The sequence below is a fragment of the Macaca thibetana genome, chromosome 16, assembly GCF_024542745.1.
Source record: "Macaca thibetana thibetana isolate TM-01 chromosome 16, ASM2454274v1, whole genome shotgun sequence".
Taxonomy (NCBI): Eukaryota; Metazoa; Chordata; class Mammalia; order Primates; family Cercopithecidae; genus Macaca; species Macaca thibetana.
Genome location: NC_065593.1, coordinates 68,502 through 95,858, shown reverse-complemented (window position 1 = coordinate 95,858; position 27,357 = coordinate 68,502). Strand labels below are relative to the sequence as shown.

At 36.9% G+C, this 27,357-nt stretch overlaps 1 protein-coding gene across 1 annotated transcript; it reads left to right on the top strand.

Moving 5' to 3' along the window:
• Positions 1-1,345: 1,345 nt before the first annotated feature.
• On the top strand, positions 1,346-17,844 carry LOC126939035 (zinc finger protein 43-like). Its single transcript, XM_050763904.1, has 2 exons — positions 1,346-1,433; positions 15,909-17,844. Exon 2 carries the CDS (start codon positions 15,911-15,913, stop codon positions 17,609-17,611), a length of 1,701 nt encoding a protein of 566 aa, XP_050619861.1. The 5' UTR covers positions 1,346-1,433; positions 15,909-15,910; the 3' UTR covers positions 17,612-17,844.
• Positions 17,845-27,357: the final 9,513 nt, after the last annotated feature.

Here is a 27,357-nt window from a genome sequence, read left to right as displayed (position 1 = left end):
GCTATAGAATTAATTATCTTTCCCTTTATTATTTAGTACCTTGGGGGCACTTACCAGCTGATGTGCCTAAACCATCACATTTAATTTGGAAGCTCCTGTGTCTTCTTTGATTCTCTTTACAAGTATCTTTCCTTGGAAAATGAAGGATCTCATTGTTTACCTGTCAGAAAAACTGGGATAAGCCCAGGCTCTGCCACTGACTGGGTGTTTAACACAACATTCTTCTTAGGCCAGAAACATTAGCATCACTGGTGAGCTTGTTAGAAATTCAGAAACTCAGGCTTGGTCCCAGATCTCCTGAAACAAAATCTGCATAATCATATCTTCAGTTTATTGTTGTGCATATTAAAATTTGAGCAGTACCCTCTATTTTGCCATGACTTTTTCATCTGAAAAATACATACAACTTATTCTGTATGATGTAAATATAGCCCTCAAAAATGTATGTGTTCATGCTCTTAATGTTATATTTTATTATACAGAAAAGCATATGCTGATACACTGGTGTTAGAGATCTTATTCCATCCTCTTTCCTCCAGGAGAGAATATTTCTGTGTTGAAAAGTATTTTATTAGGTGACTCTAGGCAATCATACAAGTCATAATTGGTCCTCTTCACTCTTTTCATCTTGAGTCAAATTAAGAATTATGCCTATGGCCACTTCATAAACATGTGTTTGTGTACATTTTTTTTGTGTTTTTTTTTTTTTTCAGAGACTGTTGACATTCAGAGATGTGCTCATAGAATTCTCTGTGGAGGAGTGGCAATGTCTGGACACTGCTCAGCAGAATTTGTATAGGAATGTGATGTTAGAGAACTACAGAAACCTGGTCTCCCTGGGTGAGGATAATTTCAATACATTTTTCCTAATATACCACAAGGGTTTCATTTCCGTCCTTTGTAGAATGTTTTTTGTAGTTTCTACTTTCCATGAATACATTTTAGATTCCTTCTTTCAAGACAATCTTGGAGATTTGTTGTTGTAGAAAAGAAATTCTTGAAGATGTTCCATTTTTACCTGAACTTTCCCCTTTCCTGAGCTGATCTGTGTTTTTAATTATAGGTAAGTGGTAATTCCAGAAGTTTGGTGGCTTAAAATATTGTTGCCCACACCTGAAAATCCTATTGCCCCCACTAATTTTTGATTCAGTAATACTGGGTAGTGGAGGTAAAGACCCAGAAATTTAAAATATGTCCTTGATATTCTGGAGGTTCTGTCATGAAACAGTATTTGGGGATTTTCTAGACTTCTATTATGTCTTCTTTTCCCTACTAAAGATAGTACTAGGTTGGTAATTGGAAAATCCCAGCAACAGTTACTTTTTAAAATAAAACAAGTATTGCTGTCTCTAAGCCAGAGCTGATTATCTGTCTGGAAGAAAGAAAAGAGCCTTGGAATGTGAAGAGACATGAGACAGTAGCAAAACACCCAGGTAGGTGAGAGTGAATGAAGCAGATGGCACAGCAGATGACAGATGAGAGTTCCAAGGTCAATGAGGAAGCCAGACCTTAAAATGTGATTTGGGAGGCCTGCCTTTCAATGGAAATAGTTTGTGAGAAGCCTGGGTTTCTTTCTCTTTCTCTCATACAGGGGCATCTTCTGTCTCATGCTCTTAAATGCTCTATGGATTCTACTTTCCCTGATCCTCCTTCACGTTTACATTGAGAGGCAAAGTCCTTTTCATGGCATATGAGGGACTGCATGATCTGACTGCTTTTCTGTTGCCTTTAGGGACACACAAATATATATTTTTAGAAACCATGGTAAGCCATTTTTAAGTTCCCCTTTTGAATCATGGCTGAAATTTGTGAGAGTAGTGGTGATAATGGCATTTGTTTCAGAAATTCCAGGAACACCAGGGACAGGTGTTATGAGTTTTCTGCTTTAAAATTTCCTTATTTTTAATAACTATTATTTCATAATTTTATCTTGTTTAATATGAGGCTTACCAGGACTGTGTCATTCATGTGCCTGTGTATATATGTATGTGCATATATATTGTGGATTTTTTACAAATTACTTTTGTATAACTACATATTTTTTGTGTGTAATGTAATGACTTGCTGTGTGTATACACTGTGAAATAATTAGTATGATCACATTAACAGACATGTCTACTCTTAGTACCTTTTTTTGTAGTGAGAACACCTGTTTACTGCCTTAGCAAATTTTAAGCATACAAAACATTGTTAACAGTAGTCATGAAGCTATGTATTATATCTTAAAACTTATTCATCTTATAACTGAAAGTTTGTATCCTTCATTTTCCTCACCTCCAGTCCCTGGCAACTAACACTGGACTCTGATTTTATAAGTTCAGCCTTTTCATATTTCTTGTATAAGTGAAAACAAGCAGTATTTCTCTTAATGTGCCTTTCTTATTTCATTTAGTACAATGTCCTTCAGGTTCATCCATGTTGTTGAAATGGCAAGATTCCATTATGTGTTATGGCTGAATAATATTCTATTGTCTATTTGGGCCATATTTACTTTATCCATTTGGCATTTACAAACATGTAGGGTTTTTTTATATATTTGAAATTGTGAATAATGCAATGAACTTGGGAGTACAAATATTTCTTGGAAATATTTGCTTTATTTCCTTTGATTATATACCCAAAAGTGGGATTGCTAGATTGCCTGATAGTTCTGTTTTTCAGATAACATTCATATTGGTTTTTATAATGACTCTACCAATTTAAAACTCTCCAGGAGTGTACAGAATTTTTTTTTCACATTCTTATCAATAATTGTTATATTTATTTACATATATATGTAAAGATGTGTGTGTATATGTATGTATACACACACATACACATAGATATATGAGCGTTTATGTAAAAGCTCATTTAGAGATGGATATATCTATACAACTCTATTACATCCTAACAGATATGAGGTGATAGCTCATCACAATTTTGATTTGCAGTTGCCTGATGATTGGTGATGTTTTGTAACTTTTCATATATTTGTTGGCCATTTGTGTCTTCATTTTAAAATATGAATTCAGTCTTTTGCCTATTTTTCAATTGGGTTATTATTTTTATTATTGTTTTGGCTTTGGATTTGCTTAGTTCCTTATTTTTCATATATTATTCTCTTACATGTATAGTTTGCAAGTATTTTCTCCCATTTCATAAATTTTTTATTTTATTCTATTTTCTGTTTAAAAGCTTTTTAGTTTGATGCAGTTCAGCTTGTTTATATCTCCTTTTGCTGCTGTACTTTTGGTGTTGAGGCAAAAAGAATATATTGCTAGGACTATCAAGATTTCTTCCTATTTTTTAGGAGATTTAAGGATTCATGTCTTATATTTAAGTCTTCAATTCAAGGTAATTTTTCATATGGTGTAAGAAAAAGAATCTAATTTTAATATTTTGCTTGTGGGTATCCAGTTTTCCCAGATCTGAGTACTGAAGACACTATACATTTTTCACTGTGTGTTTTTGGTGTACTTGTTTAGGGTTGACCTTATATGCATGGGTTTATTTCTGGGCTCTCTATTCTGTTCTGTTAGTTTTTGTGTCCATTTTTTCCATGCTTACCATCCCATTTTTCTTAGTGTAGTCTTTAAATATAGTTTGAAATCATAAAGTATGATGTCCCTTTCCTTTGTATTTTTTCCTCAAGATTACTTTGGCTATTCAAATCTATTGTACTTTCATATACATTTTAGGATTGCATTTTGTATTACTATGCAAAAATCCACTGGAATTGTGATAGGGACTTCACTGAATCTATAGATGACTTTGGATAATATGGTACTTTAACAATATTTATTCTTCCAATCTATAAATGTGGGATAATTTTACACTTCTTGTATCTTCTTCAGTTTCTTTCATCAATACCTAGATCTTTCAGTATAAAGATCTTTTACCTCCTTGGTTAAATTTGTGCCTTAGAAATTTATTACTTTAATGCTATTTAAAATGAGATTGTTTTCTGCTTTTTTAAATCAGGTAGTTTGATGTTAGTGTATGAAACCATAACTGATATTTGTATGTTAATTTTATATTTTACCAACATATAGAGTGCATTTATTAGCTTAGAGAGATTTTGGCTTACTGTTTATAGTTTTCTGTATATAGCATCATGTCATCTACAAACAGCAACGTTTTTTCTTGTCTTCAACTTGAATAACTTTTAAAACAATTTTACTTGAGAAATTTTGTCACATACTTTCAGTGCTGTGTTAAAATAAAAGCACCAACAGTGGGTACAATATAGCCTTGCATTGGTGCCTGTGAATCTGAAGAAGCAAACACCTTTTCAAGTTTTTATAATCTGGTTCCAAGAGGTAAAGATCTTCTCTTGTTGGTTCCCCCAGGGGATGGGATGCCCTCAGGGTTTGTAGTGAATAGGGGTTGTAGCTGGGTCACAAGGCTGCTGGGTCTGCCTTTGGTTGTCTTGTTACCAGGGTCTTAGGTGATTGTGATCCCTGTCTTATTCCTGGGCAGACTGGATTTCCTTCAGAACTTGGGTCCATAGGGCAGAAACAAGGACAGATGTCTGTAGTTAAGTCTATATATGGTGGGTCTTATTATCAGGGCGTGGATGAGTGTGTGGCTCCCAGTGAGCACCTGGGCGGGTTTTCCCAGGTCACTGTGTGGCTTGCTAAATGGACAGGACTGGCCATGAGCTGTGACAAAGGAAGCTAGAACTGAGTCACTGAACTGTTTCAGGGACCACAGTAAAGGCCAAGGTCTGCAGGCCTTGGGTGTCTCTTCCAAGGTCTCTGGACAGACAGGACGATTCCCAGACTGTGCCTGAGTTTCAAATGGTTATAGAGTCTGTTCAGTATTCTCAGTGGGATCGAGTTGGGTAGACCATTTCTTGCTGTGTAGACAAAACCAGGAGTCGTCTAGTTTGCCACCTGAATGAGGGCCTGCCTTCTACAATGGATGCTTCTCAATCTCGAGCTTTAGCAGGGTTTCACAACTTCCCCCCTGGATCCCAAATGTTTCTTAAAGGTACGCTTTTTGACATGGGACCTTGCTATATTTCCAGGCTGATGTGGAACTTCTGGCCTGAAGCAACCTTCCTGTATCATTTAGTTGTGATTACAGGTGTGAGCCATGCTCACTCTCTCATAAAGACACTTTTATCAGGGATAACCTACACTTTTTTTGTGGCTATGGGATCATACAGAAGCCAGGCACCATCTATTCTAACAGTGTACTGATGTAAGTTTCTTGTATGCTTTGTTTCTATTTTCTATTTCAGAGTTGTAATTTTATATTCAGACATTCAGAACAATATGCCAGAATTTACATGTGATGTCTGAAGCATATCAGATAATCAGTAGGCACCTCGTATTTACCAGTCACTTGTAAAATTTTTACTGCAGGCAAAAAGGAATCATAGGATTTCCACCCACTTTCTTCAGTCTACATCTAAATGATAATATGATTTATTTCCAAATACTTATTTTATATATCAGTGACTCTCACTTTATTTTACAAAACATATATAGTTTTTTCTATTTAGAAATGTAACACTATTATATGCTTCTAAAGGTTAAATTACAACAGTATTATTTTGTGTAAGAATAGCATCAATATATTAAAACATACTAAAAATTACCTTTCATGTCTTTTAAATGCTTACTCATTCAAATATTTTTATTAGAACCTTTTATTTATGGTATAGTGCAGTTTCTATGAAATTTTACTGCCATACACTCCATATCAATGATTTAAAATACCTGCTTTCCATGAGTGCACATGGTTGATAATTTTAGTTATTTGGACAAATACTTTTTAAATGGTACATCAATGTTGCATTTCACATTTTTTGGTAAATATTTATCTTACTAAATTTTGAAATTTCATTTTTTGTATAGAATTTTGACATCAGTTTACTGTTTTTTTGTTTCATTTATGTGTTACAATTTTAGACAATGTGCAACTTCAAATGTACATTTTATGTCAGTATGGGGTTTAATTAAAAGATGAATCAGCCATATGTCTATCATAGTTAAGTTATATGTATGTGATTTTACCTATAAATATGACTCTAGTTTTGTTATGGCTTATCTACTATATTTGTTTTCTTGGTTGACTTATCCTGTCCAGGTGACTGGTAGTCATTTAAATTATTTTTCACTTATTTTCACCATGTGTTTAATGAATATTTTTTTTTGTACAAGAGAAACACTTTTGTGATTTGAAGGTAATTTTTGGAAAGTTTTATTTCTGTATGACTTTTTAGTTATCCTTTGAAAAAAGTTTAATTGTCATGAAAATACAAAACATAAAATTTACCATTTTAATTGTTTTTAAGTGTACACTTTATGGCCAGGTATGGTGGCTCATGCCTGTAATCCTAGCACTTTGGGAGGCTGACGAAGGAGCATTGCTTGAACCCACGAGTGTGAGACCAGCCTGAGCAACATATGGAGACCCGATATCTGCAACAAATTAGAAAACTTAGCTGGGTATGGTGGCATGTGCTTCTAATTTCAGATACCTGGGAGGCTGAGGTGGGAGGATCACTTGAGCCTGAGAGTTGGAGATGGCAGTAAGCTGTGGTCACATCACTGCACTCTAACCCAGGCAACAGATTGAGACCCAGTCTTTAAAAAGTGTAAATTTCAGTCATGATAAGTATATTGTTATGCAAAGGCCTCTAGAACTTTTACATCTTGCAAAACTAAAACTCAATACACGTTAAGTAACAACTGCCCATTTTACCCTCTCTCCAGCCCTGGACAAACACCCTTCCACTTTCTGTTTCTGAGTTTGACTACTAAAGATATCTCATATAAGTGAAATCAGATAGTATAATGACTCTGTTACTGGCTTATTTCAGTTGACAGAATATTTTCAAAGTTGATTTTGAAATGTGACAAGACATCCTTTAATAATATTCCCTTGTGTGTATACGGCACTTTAAAAAATGTGTTTGTCCAGGGACATAAAGATTGTTTCTGCCTTTTGGTTTTTGCGAATAATGATACAACAAACATGGATATTCAAATGTTTTCCAGGTCAGGTGTTGAATATTTTGGATGTAGATTCATAAGTGGGATTGCTGGATTATAGGATGCTTTCCTTTTTAATATTTTGAGGAGCATTTATAATATTTTTTAGCTACCTTTTTTTCACGTGGGTTTTAATTTCTTCACATCCTCAACAAACTTGATATTTATTTTTAAATTTGTAATGGCCAGTCTAATGGTTGTGAGGTGATTTTGTTTTGCATTTATTTACAAATTAGTAATTTTAAGCATCCTTTCAAATACTTTTTGCCATTTTTTAATATTTTTTGGAGAAATGTCAGTTCAGTCTTTTGTCTATTTTTAAATCAAGTTATTCAACTTTTGTTGATTTTTAAGAATTATTTATGCTAGATATTAACTCCCATCACATGTGGTTTGCAAATATTTTCACCCATTTCTTAAGTGACATTGTTACTCCACCAAATGTTTTCTTTGATGTGCAGAAATTTTGAAGTTTAATGTAATTCAATTTTTCTGTTCTGTGTTGCTCATGAATTTGATGTCATATCCAAGAAATCAGTACCAAGACCAATGTCATATCTTACCCGTTTTTTCTTAAGAGTTATGTTATTTATATATTTTTAAGTTTAGCTATTTTGTTAAAAACTTCTTTTGTATATGGTACAAGGAAAGAATCCAACAAGTTTTTCAGTGTAGATATTCAGTTTTCAGCATCATTTATCTATCTTTGTTTCAGTAGCACATTGCTTTTCTTCTTGTAGCTTCATTCTTGTAGTTTCATTCCATTTTGGTCAGAAGACACACATTGTATGATTTTGGTCTTCTTAAGTTTAATAAGACTTGTTACGTGCCTTACCAGAATGTCACCATGCCAGTGCAGAACCATGAGTCAAATAAACCTCTTTATAAATTATATGGTGTATTCTGTTGCTTTTGACTGAAGAGTTGAGACTCTTCAAAAGTCTCAGGATACAAAATCTGTACATGTCATGAATGAGCTCTCATTCACAATAGCTGGGAATCCAACTTACAAGGGATGTAAAGGACCTCTTCAAGGACAACTACAAACCACTGCTCAGTGAAATAAAAGAGGACACAAACAAATGGAAGAACATACCATGCTCATGGTAGGGAATCAATATCGTGAAAATGGCCATACTGCCCAAGGTTATTTATAGATTCAATGCCATCCCCATCAAGCTACCAATGAGTTTCTTCACAGAATTGGAAAAAACTGCTTTAAAGTTCATATTCCAAGACAATCCTAAGTCAAAAGAACAAAGCTGGAGGCATCACGCTACCTGACTTCAAACTATACTGCTACAGTAACCAAAACAGCATGGTACTGGTACCAAAACAGAGATATGGAACATTTGAATGCCGAGTCGCTCAGAAATTCAATGACGCACACATCTGCATTGATCTTTGCAGACCAATGGAACCGAACAGAGTCCTCAGAAATAATACCACACATCTACAGCCATCTGATCTTTGACAAACCTCAGAGAAACAAGAAATGGGGAAAGGATTCCCTATTTAATAAATGGTGCTGGGAAAATTGGCTAGCCATAAGTAGAAAGCTGAAACTGGATCCTTTCCTTACTCCTTATACGAAAATTAATTCAAGATGGATTAGAGACTTAAATGTTAGACCTAATACCATAAAAATCCTAGAGGAAAACCTAGGTTGTACCATTCAGGACATAGGCATGGGCAAAGACTTCATGTCTAAAACACCAAAAGCAACGGCAGCAAAAGCCAAAATTGACAAATGAGATCTCATTAAACTAAAGAGCTTCTGCACAGCAAAAGAAACTACCATCAGAGTGAACAGGCAACCTACAGAATGGGAGAAAATTTTTGCAATCTACTCATCTGACAAAGGGCTAATATCCAGAACCTACAAAGAACTCAAACAAATTTACAAGAAAAAAACAAACAACCCCATCAAAAAGTGGGCAAAGGATTGGACATTTCTCAAATGTGATTCATACAGCCAACAGACCATGTGTTCACTGGCCATCAGAGAAATGCAAATCAAAACCACAATGGTCACACCCAGTTAGAATGGCGATCATTAAAAGGTGTTTGGGTCATTATGGAAAACAGAGAGAATCCCTCATGAATGAACTGCTACCATCCCCTTGGTGATGAGTGAGTTCTCACTCTTTTAGTTCCCATGAGAGCTAGTTGTTTAAGGGCATTTGGCACATCTGCCTTGCACATGCTCCCTCTTTCACCATGTGAAATGCTTGGTCCTCCTTTGCCTTCTGTCATGATTCTAAGGTTACTGAGACCCTCACCAAAAGCAGATGCTGTCACCATGCTGCTTTTATAGTCTGCAGAACTGTGAGTCAAATAAACCTCTTTATAAATTACTCCATCTCAGGTATTCATTCATAGTAATGCAAAATGGACTAATAGAATCTATAATGTTATTTGCATAGTAATGCAGAAAAATGGACTGAAGACACATTTAAAAGAATACAGAATCTATATTCCCTGTTCCTTGGTGACATTATGAAAAATCCAGGTATTCTTTTGTTTATCTTCTACCTGATCAGCATTTCTCCCCTTTAGTTATATTTTCTGATCAAATTTTAAAATAAATTTTAAAATAAATTTCTACAAAACAAGGTAACATTGGGATTTTGATAGAGATTATTTTGAACTTGTTCACCACTGTGGGTTATACTGACATGTTAACAAAATTAAATTATTTGACCCTTGAGCAAGAATATGTTGTAGAGTGTGTTTAGTTTTATACTTTCTATTCTAGTTTTTCTATTCATTACTGAAAATGGGATCTTGGTGTCTGCAGTTACTATGTTATTGTACATTTCTTTCCTCATATCTGTCAATATTTGCTTCATATATTTGGGAGCCTGATTTTAAAGTTACATATACATATAGTTAGTTATAACAGTTACAAATTCCTAGTAAGTAGACTCATTTTACCATTATATAATACCAGTCTTTTCCTCTTGTTCTGGTTTTTTACTTAAAGTGTGTTTTCTCTAATATAGTTATCACCACATGACCCATTCATGGTTACTATTTGCATGGATTTTTAAAATTCTGCTTCCAGCCTGTTTGACTGTTTAAAGTGAGTCTCTTGTAGATTGTGTATTTTATAATATTGTTTGTTTAGCCATTGTATTTCTTTAAGTAGTTTAAACTGTTTTTATTGAAACAATTTCTTAAAGGAATGAGTGTACTACTACTATTTTGGTTCTTACTGTTTTCTCTTTTTCTTGTAGATAGGTTTTCCCTCATCACCTGTTTGACTGCCTTCATTTTTGTTCTGTTGTTTTTTAGTGATATGTTTTGATTATTTTCTCATTTTATTTTGCATACTTTCTATGAATATTTTCTTTGTGAGCACCTTGAATAATGGAGATTACATAAAACATCTTAATGTTATAACAATATATTTTGATCTCATAACAACTTCAATCAAATATGAAAACTGTACCTGTTTACATCCTTTAGTTTGTTATTAAATTCACAAGTTATTTTTTATTGTATATCTAGTAACAGATTTATACAAATTTATATATTTTTTCAAATTCTATAGCAGAATTTTAGTTTTATGCACCATCATTACGATAGTAAACAATTCTATATCTGTTTATATATTTACATTTAATGAAGAGCTTTATATTTTGAATATGGATTTATGATATTGTGTGGCATTATTTTGATTTTCAACATAGTGGATTCTTTCTAGCATTTTTTAAAGGCAAGGTCTCATTATGTTGCCCAGACTGGTCACAAACTCCTGGCCTCAAGCATCCTCCTGTATTGTCCTTCCAAATTTCTGGGATTATAGTCATGAGCTGCTAGGCGTGGCACAGTTTTGTATTTCTTGTGAAAGTGTACTAGCCGTGATGAACACCCTTACTTTTTGTTTATTTTGGAAAGTTTATTTTTCTCTTATTTTTGAAGTAACTTTCTAGATCAGTATTCTTGGTTGATAATGTTTTTATTTTTCATCACATTCAAATATGAGAAATTCTTGGCCCCTTTCTTCTTCAAATAACCTTTTTTTTTTTTTTTTCCCTATGTTACCCTTCTAGGAGTTTTTTCATGAATGTATTTTTCTACTTGCTGGTATCTGATAAGTTTCAAATTTTGTGTTTTAATTTTGTTTTGAAATTTTGTATTTCTGTGTTTTGTGTTTTACAGTATGCTTCTTGACATCAGGTAATTCTTTTAGTTTTTATTTTATAATTTTTTTTGAGATGGAGTCTCACTCTGTCACCCAGGCTGCAGTGCTGTGATGTGATCTCAGCTCACTGCAAAATCTGCCTCCTGGGTTCAAGTGATTCTCCTGCCTCATTTTCCTGAGGAGCTGGGTATTTCAGGTGTGCACCACTGTGCCTGGCTAATTTTTTTTTTTTTCTTTTTGAGAGGAGTTTCGCTGTTGTTGCCCCGGCTAGCATGCAATGGTGTGATCTCAGCTCACCACAACCTCCGCCTCCCCGATTTCAGTGATTCTCCTGCCTCAGCCTCCTGAGTAGCTGGGATTACAGGCACCTGCCACCACACCTTGCTAATTTTGTATTTTTTAGTAGAGATGGGGTTTTCTCCATGATGGTCAGGTTGGTCTCGAACACCTGACCTCAGATGATCAGCCTGCCTTGGCCTCCCAAAGTGCTAGGATACAGGCGTGAGTCACGATGCCTGGCCAATTTTTATATTTTTAGTAGAGATGGCGTTTCACCACTTTGGCCAGGCTGGTCTTGAACATCCTGACCTCAGGGGATCCTCCCATCTAGGCCTCCCAAAGTGCTGGGATTATAGGCATGAGCCATTGTGTCCTGGCCATTTTATATTATCATTTTGTAAGGCAATATTCAGCTCTGCACACTTTTAAGACAGTGTGGGGCAAAAGTCAAATATGAGTCAGCCATATGTCTGTTCCCAATATAATTATCTCTGTGTTTATTTGCTTGTATAAACATTCCCCCTGTATTGTTTATGACTTTTATATTCTGTTGTTTGGTTTTCAGTGGTTGTTTTATGCTGCTTAGATGAGTAGTCATAGAAATTACCTTAATTTCAATATCTATTGGTCAACTTACATTATTTTTGTGTGGGGGAAACACCTGTGATTTGAAGATAATTTTTAAAAAGCATCATAGCTCTGTATCTCCTTTAGGTATTATTATTTATTTTTAATTATCAAAAACACATAACTTGAAATTTACAATCTGAAATTTTTTAAACATTCAGTTAATCATGCCAAGTATATTCATATTGTTATGAAACATATCTCTAGAATGTTTTCATCTTGCAAAACTAAATCTCAATACACGTTAAAGTACTACCAATTTCCCCCACTGCCTGGTCCTCTACAAATACTACTGCTTTTTCTATGTTTAAGTCCTTTAGATATCTCATATAAATGGATTAATACAGTCTCTGTCTTTTTGTGGCTGTCTTATTTCCTTTTGCATAACGCTGTCAAGATGTGTCTTTGTTTTAGCTGTTAGAATATTTTCTACTTTTTAAAAACTGAGTAATATCCCATTATTTTTATATTCTATATTATATTTATCCATTCATTTGCTGATGGAACTTTGGGTTTCTCTCACCTATTGGCGTTCATTAATAAATAACACTTCATGTGACTGTATATGTGACAGTTTATATTTGTGCTGTATTATATTTTATTGGTCTAGTTATTCATTCACCTTTATGCCCATACTAAACTGTTTTAATTACTATAGCTTTATAATGTCTTCTGAAATCAAGAACTGTGATACCTGCAACACAGTTCTTGCTTTAAAAGATGGTTGGTCACTTCACTGTACCTTGAAATACTTTATAACTTTTTGGTTGCTGTCTCTATTTCTGCAAAAATGAAATTAGAATTTTAGAAGGAATTGCATTGAACCTGTAGATCACATTGGGCAGTGTGGGCATTTTCACAATATTAATTATACCAACTTTTGAAGAAGAGAATGCTTAAGTGAGTGTTTCATGTATTTGTGAATTTTTCACTTTTCTTCCAGTTATTGCTTACACTTTCAGTCCATTTTGGTTATACATCTGTAAAATTTCAAAATTTAAAAAAATTTTTTGAATTCTTTTGTGGCCTAACAAGTTCTCTGTTCAAGATAATTTTTTTGAGCTGTTGAGAAGGGCATGTAACCTGATGTCATTGAGGTATGATTTCTATACTCCATAAGGCATAATTTTCTTAAACTGCTCTGGAGTCCTCTGCCCTCCTATCAATTTTTATTCATATTTTATTATTCATTACTGAAAGTGAGATATTGAAATATCCTTTAACCTATCTATTGCTTCAATTCTGTTAATATTTGCTTTATATGTAACCATACTGTGAAAAAGACACACACCCACCCCCTACACAAATATATGTATACACACATTTGTCATAGGTTCCCAGTGAATGAACCGTTTTCTTATTGTTTAATGTCCTTTTTTGTCTCTTGTGACTTTTAACCTAAAGTATATTTTATAAAATATGATAATTTTTGACTTAAAGTATATTTCATGTAATATAATCTTGACCTCTCCTTATCTCATTTGGTCAATATTTACAGAGGATAACTACTTCCATCCTGCCAGTTTTAGTCACTTTTCACCACTAGATATAAAGTGACTCTTGTAGACAAACAAAATTGATTTTGGCTTCTAAATTATTATTATTATTATTATTATTATTATTATTATTTTGAGATGGAGTCTCACTCTGTCACCAAGCTGGAGTACAGTGGCACGATGTTGGCTCACTGCAAGTTCTGCCTTCCGGATTCAAGCAATTTTTCTGCCTCAGCCTCCCTAGTAGCTGGGACTAGGACACGCACCACCACACGCAGCTAATTTTTGTATTTTTTGTAGAGATGGGGTTTCACCATGTTGGCCAGGATGGGATCAATCTCTTGACCTCGTGATCCGCCTGTCTCAGCTTCCCAAAGTGCTGGGTTTATAGGTGTGAGCCATCATGCCAGGCCTCTAAATAATTTTCATAAATCTTTTCATTTGGTGTATGCCTTTTGATTTGGAACTTTATTTAATTACTATTTGAACAAATTTATGAAAAGGAAGTACTTACTATTGCCATTTTATTGTTTTGGTTTCTTTAACTTTTTGTTCTCTCTTTCTGTTTTCCTTTGTGTCTTTTTGATATTCATGTTGATATGCTTTCACTGCTTTATTATTTTCTTTTGTGTATTTATATAGGCATTTTCTCTGTGGACCCCTTGGTGATTATATAAAACTCAAAGATACAACAGAATATTTTAATCTGCTAAAAACACAACTTGAGTTGCATACAAAAATTTTTCCTTATTATATTTGTCCTCAACTTTATGTTACAGATATCAATTTTATCTTATGTTAAATACACAGTGACAGATATTTATGATTATTTTTATGCTTTTATCTTTAAAATTTTAGAGAATAATTAAAACTGTTTACAACATCATTATGCTAATGCTACAGAATTTTATTTTTGTGTATGGGCACATATTTTCTAGATAATTATATGTTTTTATGTAATTATGTGTTGTTTTCTAGCATCATTTTTTTAAATGAAAGTGATTCCTTTCATTAGTTCTTATGAGGCAACTATAGTGCTGATATACTTTGCAGCATTTGGTTTTCTAGGAAGGTTATTATATTTTTCATTTTGTAGAAAAGTTTTGAAAGTTACCTTAGCATTGCTTGAAAGCTTTTTTTTCAGCAGTTTGACCATATGTCACAGTTTCCCTTCTGGTCTGCAAGGTTTTCATGGACAAATTCAATGGTCATAGGAGCACACTTACAAATGACACATCACTTTTCACTTGCTCTCAATAGTCTCAGCTTTTCTGACTTTTAAAATCTTCTCTTGTATATGTGTCTTGTTATGAATTTCTTTGTGTGTACTCTAGTTGGAGTTTGTTGAGCTTCTTGATTTTTTACATCCCTTTTTGTTAAATTTGAGAATTTCCCAGTCATTATTTCTTCTTGTAATTTTTACCTCCACATTTGTTTCTTTGCTATTTTAACTTTTTGTTGATAATCTCATTTCCCTGATTTTTGAGCATTATTCAGTTTATTTTGAATTTTTAAAATTATTTTATACATCTCCATGTTTTATGGTTGCTTTCTGTAATTTTTAATTTTTTTTATTGGACCACGTTGTCCTGATATTTTATACATATTGTATTCCTTGGTTGATTTTTTTTTTTACAATAAAAAAAAGCTACATGTCACAATCTTTATAATGTGGTTTTATCCTGACAGAGTCTGAAACCTATTGTCTGTGCTAGACATTCTGAGAGCCTCTCAAATCTGTGGTTAGGATGTGTCTGGAATGGTGTGATTATTTTTCAGTTAAATTCGTGTTTCTTCTTAAAAGGCTGTAATCATTTCCTACACATCTGAACTGTCTGTAGTAGTGCAGTCTCTCTGTTGCTGTAACAATCATTTACCACTGATACAGCATACCCAAGCTGTCTTTCAGTTTATCCCACCATTCTTTTCAGTAGCCTGTTTCACAGGAGACCAAAACTCATCTTTTGAAACATCCTCCTAAGCCAGAAGTAAGCATACATTTGTGAAAATCATCTTTCTCTTTTGAGGAAGTGGCCAGGAGTTGGCAGTTTACTCCTAAAGGCACCATGCTGTATTGCAAAGGAGGAAAGGGTGCCTTGGGTAAATGTAACAAACTCCTTCCCCTTTTATGTGGCTTTTTGCATTGTCCTCAGCTGGGGGCCTGGAAACACTTAACTCATTTATAGAGTTCCCAAATAGGCATTTTAGTCAGTGTGTTGTTGTTACATATATATGTCTATGAAGCTATTAGGGCCTATGGTATTTTGTTTTGCCATCTTGCTAACATACTTGATACAATTTTATATGTTAGCATTATATAGTATATTTATCAAAGTCTAGTTTTGAGGTAATTATTATTTTTATGTTTTGCAGCTATGTATTCTCAATACACCAAAGAGCTTTGGCCAGAGAAAGGCCCAAAATATTCATTGCGAGAAGCACTACTGAGAAGATACCGAATATGTGGACATGGGAATTTACAATGTATGAAAGGCTGTAGAAGTGTAAGTAAGGTGCAGAAAGGATGTTATAACAGACTTAACCAATCTTTGTCAACTACACATAGTAAAATATTTCAATGTAATAAATGTGTGAAAGTCTTTAGTAAATTGTCAGATTTAAATAGACATAAGATAAGACATACTGGAGAGAAACCTTTCAGATGTAAAGAATGTGGCAAATTTTTTCACATGTTCTCACTCCTAACTCAACATCAGAGAATCCACACTAGAGAGAATCCCTACAAATGTGAAGAATATGGCAAAGCCTTTAACTGGCCCTCAAACCTTATTAAACATGAGAGAATTCATACAGGAGAGAAACCCTACAAATGTGATAAATGTGGCAAAGGTTTTTTACAGTCTGCAAGCCTTATTATACACAAGAGAATTCATACTGGAGAGACACCCTACAAATGTGACGACTGTGGCAAAGCCTTTAAGTGCATCTCAGTCCTGACAAAACATAAGAGAATTCATACTGGAGAGAAGCCCTACAAATGTGAGGATTGTGGCAAAGCCTTTAAATGGTTCTCAACTTTTAGTAGCCATAAGAGAATTCATACTGGAGAGAAACCTTACATTTGTAAAGAATGTGGCAAAGCCTTTAAAGAGGCCTCATACCTTAGTGGACATAAGAAAATTCATACTGGAGAGAAACCCTACAAATGTGAAGAATGTGGCAAAGCCTTTATGTGGGTCTCATGCCTTACTAGACATAAGAGGACTCATACTGGAGAGAAACCCTATAATTGTGGTGAATGTGGCAAAGTCTTTAAATACTCCTCAAACCTTAATGAACATAAGAAAATTCATACTGGAGAGAAAGCCTACAAATGTGGAGAATGTGGGAAAGCCTTTAAGTATCGCTCAACCCTTAGTAAACATAAGAGAATTCATTGTGGAGGGAAACCCTACAAATGTGACGAATGTAGCAAAGCATTTAAATCCACCTCAGACCTGACAAAACATAAGATAATTCATACTGGAGAGAAACCCTACAAATGTGAGGATTGTGGCAAAGCCTTTAAACGGTTCTCAATCCTTACTAGACATAAGAGAATTCATACTGGAGAGAAACTTTACATTTGTAAAGGGTGTGGCAAAGCCTTTAAACAGGCCTCAGACCTTAATGGACATAAGAAAATTCATACTGGAGAGAAACCCCACAAATGTGAAGAGTGTGGCAAAGCCTTTAAGTGGTTGTCATGCCTTACTAGACATAAGAGGAGTCACACTGAAGAGAAACCCTGTACTTGTGACGAATGTGGCAAAGCCTTTAAATACTCTTCAAACCTCAATGAACATAAGAAAATTCATACTGTAGAGAAACCCTACAAATGTGAAGAATGTGGGAAAGCCTTTAAGTGTCACTCATCTGTTACTGATCATAAGAGAATTCATACTGGAGAGAGACCCTACAAATGTGAAGAATGTGACAAAATCTTTAACTGGGCCTCCAGCCTTCTAAAGCATAAGAGAATTCATACTGGAAGGATATCTTACAAATGTGAAGAATGTGGCAAAGCCTTTACGTCTTGCTCAAGCCTTTCTAATCATAAGATACTTCATACTTGAGACAAAGTAGAGAAACCTGAAAAATGTGACAGAGTTTTATCCAGAACTCAAATGCTTCTAAATATAAATCATAATGGAGAGAAACCTGAAAAATGTGAAGAATGTTACAAAGCCTTTAAATGTTTAGTCACACATTGCTGTACACTGTACATAGGAGCATTGATACTGGAGAGTGCCCCTACCAATACAAAGAAAGGGGTATTGCATTTATCAATGCTCACAGCTTATACTATATGAAAGCAATTATAGTTCGGAAATATTGTAAAAATACAAAGAATGTGGCAAAACGTTTCTGTATAAATTCTACTCAACTTTAAATACTTCATACTTAATTAAAGCATTATACATGTAATTAAGACTTTTTAGAAAACATAAGCCTTTAAAGTGAACAAGAGTATTGATTCTGAAGATAAATATTAAAACTGTAAAGACGGTGTAATCACCTCACTTTGTTCACAGATATTTTTGTACACATATTTTATGCCAGAGGAAAACCCTAAAGATGCTTCTAAAGCTTTATTAAACATCAGAAAATTTGTATTAAAGAGAAACACTACAAATATATTGAATATGGAAGAACATTTTTTTTTCTTTGTCATTTATTATTTTTGTTGGGACAATATATATACATATGTACAAAATACCTACTGTCAGAATCTTCGTTTATAACTTCATTTGATTTATAAAAACGGGACAGCAAAATAACTTAGGTCACTAATACTGTACAAAAATAAAACTGATTAAACAATTCTAAAGATCAGCATCTTACAGTATTACAGATCATCTGTTGTGAAAGAACATCTCAGTCTATCCAGAGTACTGTGCTAAATCTATCTGCAAACTGACAAACTAATCAGTTTCTGTAATACCAAATTCCACATAGAATTCTCAAAAGCAGCATGATGTGGAGCTAAACTTTAGACTTTAAAACTTTAAGCCAGGGCATCATTCCACAATGGTGAAAGGCTGTTTTATTGCCTAACCAAGGAGTGGAGATATATTAACTCTAAAACTATTAAATTTTCCAGAATATGACAACTACTTACAGTATTAGATAAAACAACTTTTCTTTCTTTTTAAACACCTGCAATAGTCTTTCATAAATTCAGCTAGGTTAAAAAAGTAAAGAAAAATTACTATCCTGCATTTGGATTTTCATAAGTTATATCCATGGTCTTTTTAATATAAAAAGTAATTGTTTCATAGTTTTAGTGTTCAACGAACTCAGTAGTCCTATTTGAACCGTATCTTTATATAGTAAATGTAATTTGAATGCTGTTTCCTGTTTTGTGATGTTTTAAAACAGGATTTAATTATGAAGAATAAAAAGTCTTGAGTTCATATGTTACATAACTATAACATATAAGAGCATATCAAATGTGTGTTTGTCAATAACTTGAAAAGGCAAGTAACAACGTTTTGGGGAAGCAAATTGTGCATTTTTTAAAAACAAGTTGATGCATTTATATCCGACTAAGTGCTTGACAAAGCCACATATAGATTTACTCCTGAAACTATATAGACTGTCTTTCACTGACTTTGCTTTGTTTTCTTTCATTTCTTTGAGGGAAAGATGACTTTTTACAAGTTCAACCCCAAACTCTTCACTCACTAAAAGGCAGCATGCAGAATTTCATAAGCAGAACCATTCTGTGAGCTGAGTAACAAATAGGCAGCCTAACCTATTTTGTATGAAAGAACAGATGCCCTTAAAACTTATTTTGGACACAAAAATTAAAATTTGGTTTAAAAATAAGTGTTTCTAAAATCTGAAACAGAGGTAGAAAGTGTTCTTTAGTGGAAACACATTTGTTTAAAAACCACAGCTTAGATGAAATCAGACAGACAAAATGTCTGCATTTAGGCATTTGACAGAATCAGAGTATTGAATATAGAAAAGAAAACAAAGCTGAAATTATTACATAAATTGTTTTTATGTAATTTTAAAAGGAGATTAATGTTGAAGAGGTGTATTTACATTCGAAGTGTACTTTTTTCCACTGAACTGTAGAATTTTCCATTGAATTTTAGAATTTTTGAAAAGCAAATGTTGATCCAATTCAACTTTTAAATACCTTCATGCTTTTCCTTGATACCTGTTGTTCATGTAATAGCACTGAGTCAACAACTGTTGCTGCATCAGAACTATGAGGGTTTTTTTTTGTATTAGATGGGCACCATTCATAAATTATTCCATGGATGAGTGAGGACAGTGAAATGCAAGATCTGTGATGAAAATCTAAGTGGAGAAGTTCTTTTTGGTTGAGTTAAGCCTTGTAAGAGATGCATGAGGTGGATGTTTAGAGTAATATTCATCTGCATTTTAATGAAAGGAAACATTTTAAATGTTTGTAGTAAATAGTTTTACCAATTGCAGTTTTATGTAATAAAATGAAGTTAGTGTTGTAACACTTTTTTTTTTTGAGATTATGTGTGAGCCTTAATTTGTTTTAAATTCAAATTGTGTTTAATGTATTAAGACTATAATGCATGTAATGAAGTGTTATCTTGCTACCAACATTAAATTGTCCACTTACTCAAGGATATAAAAGATGGTAACAATATATATTTGGTAACATAGTGAAATGACATATCCAGTAATCCCTGTTGCCAGTGACTTTACACATCACTTGAAGAACTTTGCTCCCATAGATTGTATTTTTATTTTTATTTAAAGTTATTTAAAGTTATGTTTAATTTTTGTGAGTATGTAGATGTATATGTTTATGAGCATATATGGAATATTTTGATACAGTCATTACATGTGTAGTGATCTCATTAGAGTAAAGGAGATAGCTATTATCTCAAGCAAGTACTCTTTGTGTTACAAATAATCCAATTATATTTCTTATTTTTAAAATGTACAACTAAATTTTTAAGAATTACATGGTTATAATGATCACAATGAAAACTTATAGGAGTTCAAATAAAATCTATATATTTTTGAGTCCTGAATGACTATTAACAAAATTTTGTCCTGTATTTTTATTTGAATATGTGTCCTCTTTCCCTACAAACATATAACATATACAGATTTTTAGCTTTGATTTACATAGAGTTAAATGTACAAAGCCCTTACTCTAAAGATGTAAGGGAATTATGAGGCAAGTAATTGGGTTCATGTGCGTGTTCATGTACCTATTTTGAAAAGAAAAGATGTTGAAAGAAAACAATTTTTGTAGGGTTAGTAATTTACTAGAAAACTAATAGTGTGATTTGGCCATGTGTCCGCACTCAAATCTCATGTCGAATTGTAATCCCAAGTGTTGGAGGAGAGACCTGGAGGGAGGTGATTGAATCATGGGGACCTACATTCACCTTGCTGTTCTCATGATAGTGAGTGAGTTCTCATGAGATCTTTTTAAAGAGTGTGGCACTCTCACCTTGTCTTTCTCTTTTTCCTCCTCTGGCCATGTAAGTTGTGCCTCCTTCCCGTTTGCCGTCTGCCATGATTGTAAGTTTCCTGAGGCCTCCCCAGCCATGTGTTCTGTACAGCCTGCGGAACTATGAGTCAATTAAACCTCTTTTCTTTATAAATTACTCAATCTCAGGTAGTATTTTATAGCAATGTAAAAGTGGACTAGTACAACTAGCAACTTCACAGATTCTGAAAACAAATCTGTATTCTCTGATTTGTATTGAACTTATTTTTGTAAAATATTATGGCTCATGATTCAGAATCTCCCCATGCAAATTCTGTCTTTATTTGCCTGCCACTCATGCTAGAATCATAATTTTTTTGTTTCTTATAATATTTTTGCTTCATGAAGTATTCTTTATATGAACTGGTCAGGGATTATAAAAATAATTTTTATGAAATTTAGAAGTGCACAGAAAATAATTTTTAGAGCAAGTAATACCACATTGATTATATTATTTTTCACTGTCTTATGAGCTACAGTGGGCCATGAAGATATCCATTAAAAACAAACATTAAAATATAAAATGTGGCCTAAAAGTATCAAAAGAAGAGAGGGAGAACCTCACAGCAAAGCCCACATTAGAGCTGGGTGTAGCCCAGCAGTTGTTGCTGGACTTTCCTGTGGGTGAAAGAAGCTTAGGGTGGGGCCCTCTACTGTTGTTCACTGCTGATGGGTGCAGGAAGAGCTGCTTGGTGTCTCAGGACTTTTGCCTACCTGGTCTTGGCTCTGCTAAGAGTTTCTTTCCAGTGGGGAAGTTGTGCCCCCAGCCCATGTCCACCCCTCATGGGGAGCCATGCTCAGTGTCTGGGGATGAGGACCGTCAGTCCACTAACTGGGGGTCCACCTGGCCTGTGCACATGGCTGCCTCCCAGGCCCAGGCCCACAACCACTGGCAACCCTTGACCAGTCATTCTCAGCCAAGTCCCCACATCATGGTGTGCCCATGTCACAGGGCTCAGGAGTCCCCCAGGACACAATTGCTCACCCATAGAATCCTGCCTCAAAGTCTCAGGTTCTCATGTAAGGCAGGATGATGAGGGGGCAACCATGCCTTTGACTTGTCTGCATCTGAACTGGGCACAGTTCTTTCTGCTCCATGTATGTTACCTCATCAAATAGCAGCCCCATGCTGGAGGTAGGCACAGGGAGGTTAAGCAACTTGCCCAAGGTCACACAGCCAGGAAATTGACCAGTTAGGATTTGAACCTGGGCTGCCTGGCTCTGGAAACCTAAGGTCCCTGAGAACTCTGTTATGGTATAAGGTGTGGCACCTCCCAGGCCCCCAGCTCTCACTTCGTCAGGCCCTGCTTGCTTCTCAAACACTCTTACGACCAGATCACAGGGCTGACTCCAGGCATTGAACCGACACTGCACCTTACAGGCTGGGTCCACTGGTTTCTGCCTTGGGCTCGGGACTTAGCCAGCTGCATGTGGCTGCTTGGAAGGCTCTGGCAAATGAAACCCTCCAGTTCCAGTGCACTCATCACCACCCCCAACCTGATTGTTCCTGTGACCTTGTTCAGCTTGACTCAGATGATGCCATCTAACACAAGGTAGCTCCCCATGCTGATCAGCCCCAAGAGGGCCTCCCCTGCTCCCCACCTCCACCATTGGCCTCTCCCCCAAGTTCTCAAGGTTGCAAACTTTTCTGCCTCTTCTCAGTCCTAGCCGCTAGATGGCGCGTCCCAGCACTTGTCTGTAATCATCCCTCACCACCTCTCTGACAGATTCTTGGGCTCATGTCCTCTCCAAGGACCCTTCCTTGCAGCATTTCTGGAAGCAGCATTTGAACTGCAAGCTTGCTATAGACACAGGACAACAGGCAACCTCTCACTTCTCACTAACTCACTGATTTCTGCCTCACAATCAGCCATTTTCAGTTGTTGCAGATTTTTATCTGTATTTAACTTGAGATTTTAAAAGTACATAATTATATCTTACATAAACATATGTAGTGCCTTACATTTAAAGCTTTTCTATTGCATTTATGCTGTTGGAGAATAGAGCTGTAACCCTCTTAACACACACACTTGGCAGTCTAGTTACTTCACAACAGGGTTTCTACTGTTATGAATGCGTAAATAATGTTCACACCCCAGCCACGTGCAGAACTGTGGTTTCATTTTCTCTTAGGTAACCTTTTTTTGCCTGCATTAACAAATGTTTTGTTATTTTATTTGCAACAATTTCTAGGCAGCTGCCACTCATTAAGTTCTACCTATTGTAAAGAGACAAAATTTCTCTGAAAATGGGCTACTGGGTTCTGTTTCTTTCATTGGCTTATTTCTCTTGGATGCATTTTTGTGTTTTCTTCACTGTGTTCTGGTTGCTCTCTAGTTCTTATGCTAACCAGAACACGCTGGGGAGTGAGACGGACAGCTATTAATCATTCCACTGAGAAACAGGCAGGAATCAGGACTGTCAACCTACCTGTAGGCCACAGGGCAGTCAGTGGCTGTCTTGGGACTTGCTTTTGCCATCAACCAGGGGATTCTTGGGCCTTCCTTGGGTTTGCATTTCCTGTCCTGGTTTTTCCTTTGGTCTATGTCCTTTATTTCCTAGAGCATGTCCTCTTGTAGCTTTCTGACAAATGGTTCATGGGAGTTAAATTTTGAAACATTTTTATCTTTGAAATTGTCTGTGTGCAACAAACACTACTGATGGTGTGTTTGAACACTGGTGCCTAGATTGGAAATTCTTAATCCTCAGGATTTTGAAGGTGTTGGTTCATTGTCATCAATATTCTGATTGCTGTTACGAGTCAAGCCATTTTTATTCCTGGTCCTGTGTATATGATCTGCTTTGTTTTCCTCACTGGAAGCTTCTGAATGCATCTCTTTTCCTCAGTGTGATGACACATTATGGTGCTATGTCCTGGTGTGGGTTAATCCTCATTACTTGGGCTGAGTATGTCTGTACTCTTTCTCAGTTTCTTTGCTCTCCCTTTTTGGTCAGCTGCAGGACTCCTGCATCCATCTTCCAATTTTATCCCATTTTCCATCTCTCAGAGGAGGCTGAGCAGTGCATTTGGGGAGAGTGTGGGCTCCTGGGTTGGATTCCAGTTCTGCCAGTCACTCTGTGTAGGACCTTTGGAAAATTATTTCAACTGCTTTTGCCTCAGTTTTCTCATCTATAAAAGGAGATTCATAGACAGAAATAGAGTTATTTGAGTTAAATGGAATTGATTCATAATAATGATGATGAAGATGATGATGATGATTTTAAATGGGTCTCCTTTAAAGTAGTCTCCTAATAGGCATTTGGGTATTACCAAGAACCCAAAAGAGAGAGGCTCTGGAGGGGGGCAGCTTGGCTCTGTCCTCAAATGTCACTGCCAGCAGCTGGGCCCATACAGAATGCCCACCTGGGGGTTCCTTGTCCTGCAGCAGCAGCCCAGGCTGGTCCCCACTTCCCAGCCACCTAGCCATCCCCCTGTGATGCATCTCCCTTCCTGAGCAGCTGTGTTTGGCAGACACTTACTCGTGGGCATGCTTCTGTGTGGGTGCTTTGTTGGAATCACATACCCACGTATGTTAATGTAGGTGAAACACAGGGTCAGAGGCTAAGCGCTAGTCCTAGGGCTGCTGAATGACTTTGGATAGGTAACTTCCCAGCTGGCCTCAGTTTCCCACTCATAACAGGAGAAGCCTGGCCTTGTTGACCCCAAAGTGTTTCTCACCTCCACATCTTGGATTAGGTGCACTTGAGACCATGTTCCCGGCCAACGGAACCTCTGTAACCAGTGGCCCCTCCAAGTGTTGACATTCCCATCCCCTGCACCACATTCCTTCATTATGAGCTTCTGTCCCCAAGCTGACCACAAATTTTAATTGGAGACAAATCTAATATATTTCTCCCCTTAGTCCCACCATAACCCAGTCCAGAGCCATCCTGGACACAGGCTGTCATGGCTTCTGATGTGCTTGGCTCCTCTCTCTAACTTGGCAGGACACCATCCTTGAAAGCCCTTGCCTTATTATCTTTGAAATAATCTGTATTAGTCCATTTTCACAGTGCTGTAAAGAACTACTGGAGACTGGGAAATTGATAAGGAAAATAGTTTTAATTGAGTCACAGTTCTACATGGCTGGGGAGGCCTCGGGAGACTTACACTCATGGCAGAAGGGGAAGCAGGAGTGTCTTACATGGCAGCAGGTGGGAGAGAGTGAGTGTGTGTAGGAGGAACTGTGAAACACTTATAAAACCATCAGATCTCAAGAAAACTCACTCACTATCATGAAAACAGCATGGGGGAAAGTACACCCATTATCTGATCACATCCCACCAGGTCCTGCCCTTGACACATGGAGTTCTGGGGATTACAATTCAATATGAGATTTGGGTGGGGACATAGAGCCAAATCATATCACAGCCCAAAGATGTAGGCGCTCATGCTGGCTGTGGCCAATTAAAACATGCAAGGGCACTGGCCCTCCTGGCTTGGCCCAGCCCGGCCTCCCTCCCTGGCTCTGAGGGACCATTGAACCTGGAGTTCAGAATTGGATCAATCACAAGTGCTGGGTTGGTCATGGAGCAGAGTGTGTTGACCTGTTGGGCACCTTCCTGGGACCACTGGCCTCCAGGGGCCAGCAGGAGGGAGTGACCCAGACCCTGGCAGGAGGAGCCCCAACAGTATGCAGCTCTATCACCAGTGAATGTCTGTCACCAGCAGGAGCTCACTGGCCTTGATGCAGTCTTCGAGGGCCTCACTTTGTCCAGGATGTCCACCTCCACAACCCTGAGGACATCAGTGATGGGAACCACTTATTTCGATTTGGTGGCACAATTCCAACCTCAGGGAAAAATCTAATCATGTGGGGAGGGCTTGAGAATAAAATACACATCATGTGTGCATGCAAGTGTGTGATACCCTGCACAGTGTCTACAGGAAGCTCTGAGAATAACAGTATTTCCTGAGGGCTTGTGGTGGCTGCCACACCCTCTTTAGCCCTTCTACCCCCCATGGTGCTATGCAGCATCTCATGGCTGATGCTGGGCTCGGCTGGGCTTCTGGGCAGAGACCGCCCATTACACAGGCACCTTGGGCTTCCCCACACTATCTGGAGTTCCTGCAATCTTACTTTAAAAGATAAAAGTGACTCATTAAATAAAAAAATAACTGCTTGTTACTTAAAAAAATCAATGCACCTTTTTATGAATAAATCCACACATCAGGACACTGTTCTTTGTCAAGCATATGTACCCTTTGGTTGCCAATGACCCCTGTACAGAGAGGTAAGCTGCATGGGATTTGTTGCCAGCGCAGGGGCACCAAAACTTCACCACCAAGCTTGTCCAGTTCCCTCTTCATTCCTGTCTTTCAGGAGATACGGTCCCTCCTCCCTACTGACTTCAGAGGACATCTGGCTGCTGGGGCCCTCTGCTGAGGGGTGCTGTGGGGCCGTGGGGCTCTGCTTCAGTGCCTGAGGCCCACCTCCTTGCTCACTAGTATGACAGCCTCCAGGGGAATTTCCATCACAACCAGAAGAGGAGTCCCCCAGGCGGTCTTTCTAGGGAGTCCCCCTCAGATGCCCTGTCCTCCACTACCCCCTGGAGAAGAGACCCCAGGATGCTGGTTGTTCCTGGACAGGCTTCCCTCTGTCCTGCCCCAGGCTGGCTGCCTGCCCTGGATGGCATCCTAGGGAGCAGGGCCAGGTCAGAGTACCCAGGACTGCACACCCTGTCCCCAGCAACAAGAACAGCTGAGGGGCTCAGGGAGCTGGGGGACTGACAGCTGAACACAGGCTGAGCACATCAGTGTGTATTACTATGTGTGCAGGTCTGTGTGTGTTTTAGTATTGGCATGCATGTCAGTGTATGTTAGTGTGTGCACACGGTTCTGTGTGTTAGTGTGTGCATGTGGTACCGTGTGTATGTTAGTGTGTGCATGTGGTACTGTGTGTATGTTAGTGTGTGCACACGGTTCTGTGTGTTAGTGTGTGCATGTGGTACTGTGTGTATGTTAGTGTGTGCACACGGTTCTGTGTGTTAGCGTGTGCATGTGGTACCGTGTGTGTGTTCGTGTGTGCCCATGGTTCTGTGTGTGTGTTAGTGTGTGCATGTGGTACTGTGTGTATGTTAGTGTGTGGATGTAGTACTGTGTGTATGTTAGTGTGTGCACATGGTTCTGTGTGTATGTTAGTGTGTGCACATGGTTCTGTGTGTGTGTTAGTGTGGGCATGCATCAGTATGTCTGTTAGTGTTTGCACACATGTCAGTCCATGTGGCATTTGGGGTTTCCTGTGGGACCCCTCCTGGCACAGACTGGCTTTGGAGCTCTGCCCAGTGCTCCTTGCTGTGGCTTCTGTCAGAAGGAATATGAGT

What these genes read in the sequence shown, in the direction of transcription:
- LOC126939035 (XM_050763904.1), top strand. Translation starts at nt 15,911, where the DNA reads ATGTATTCTCAATACACCAAAGAGCTTTGGCCAGAGAAAGGCCCAAAA.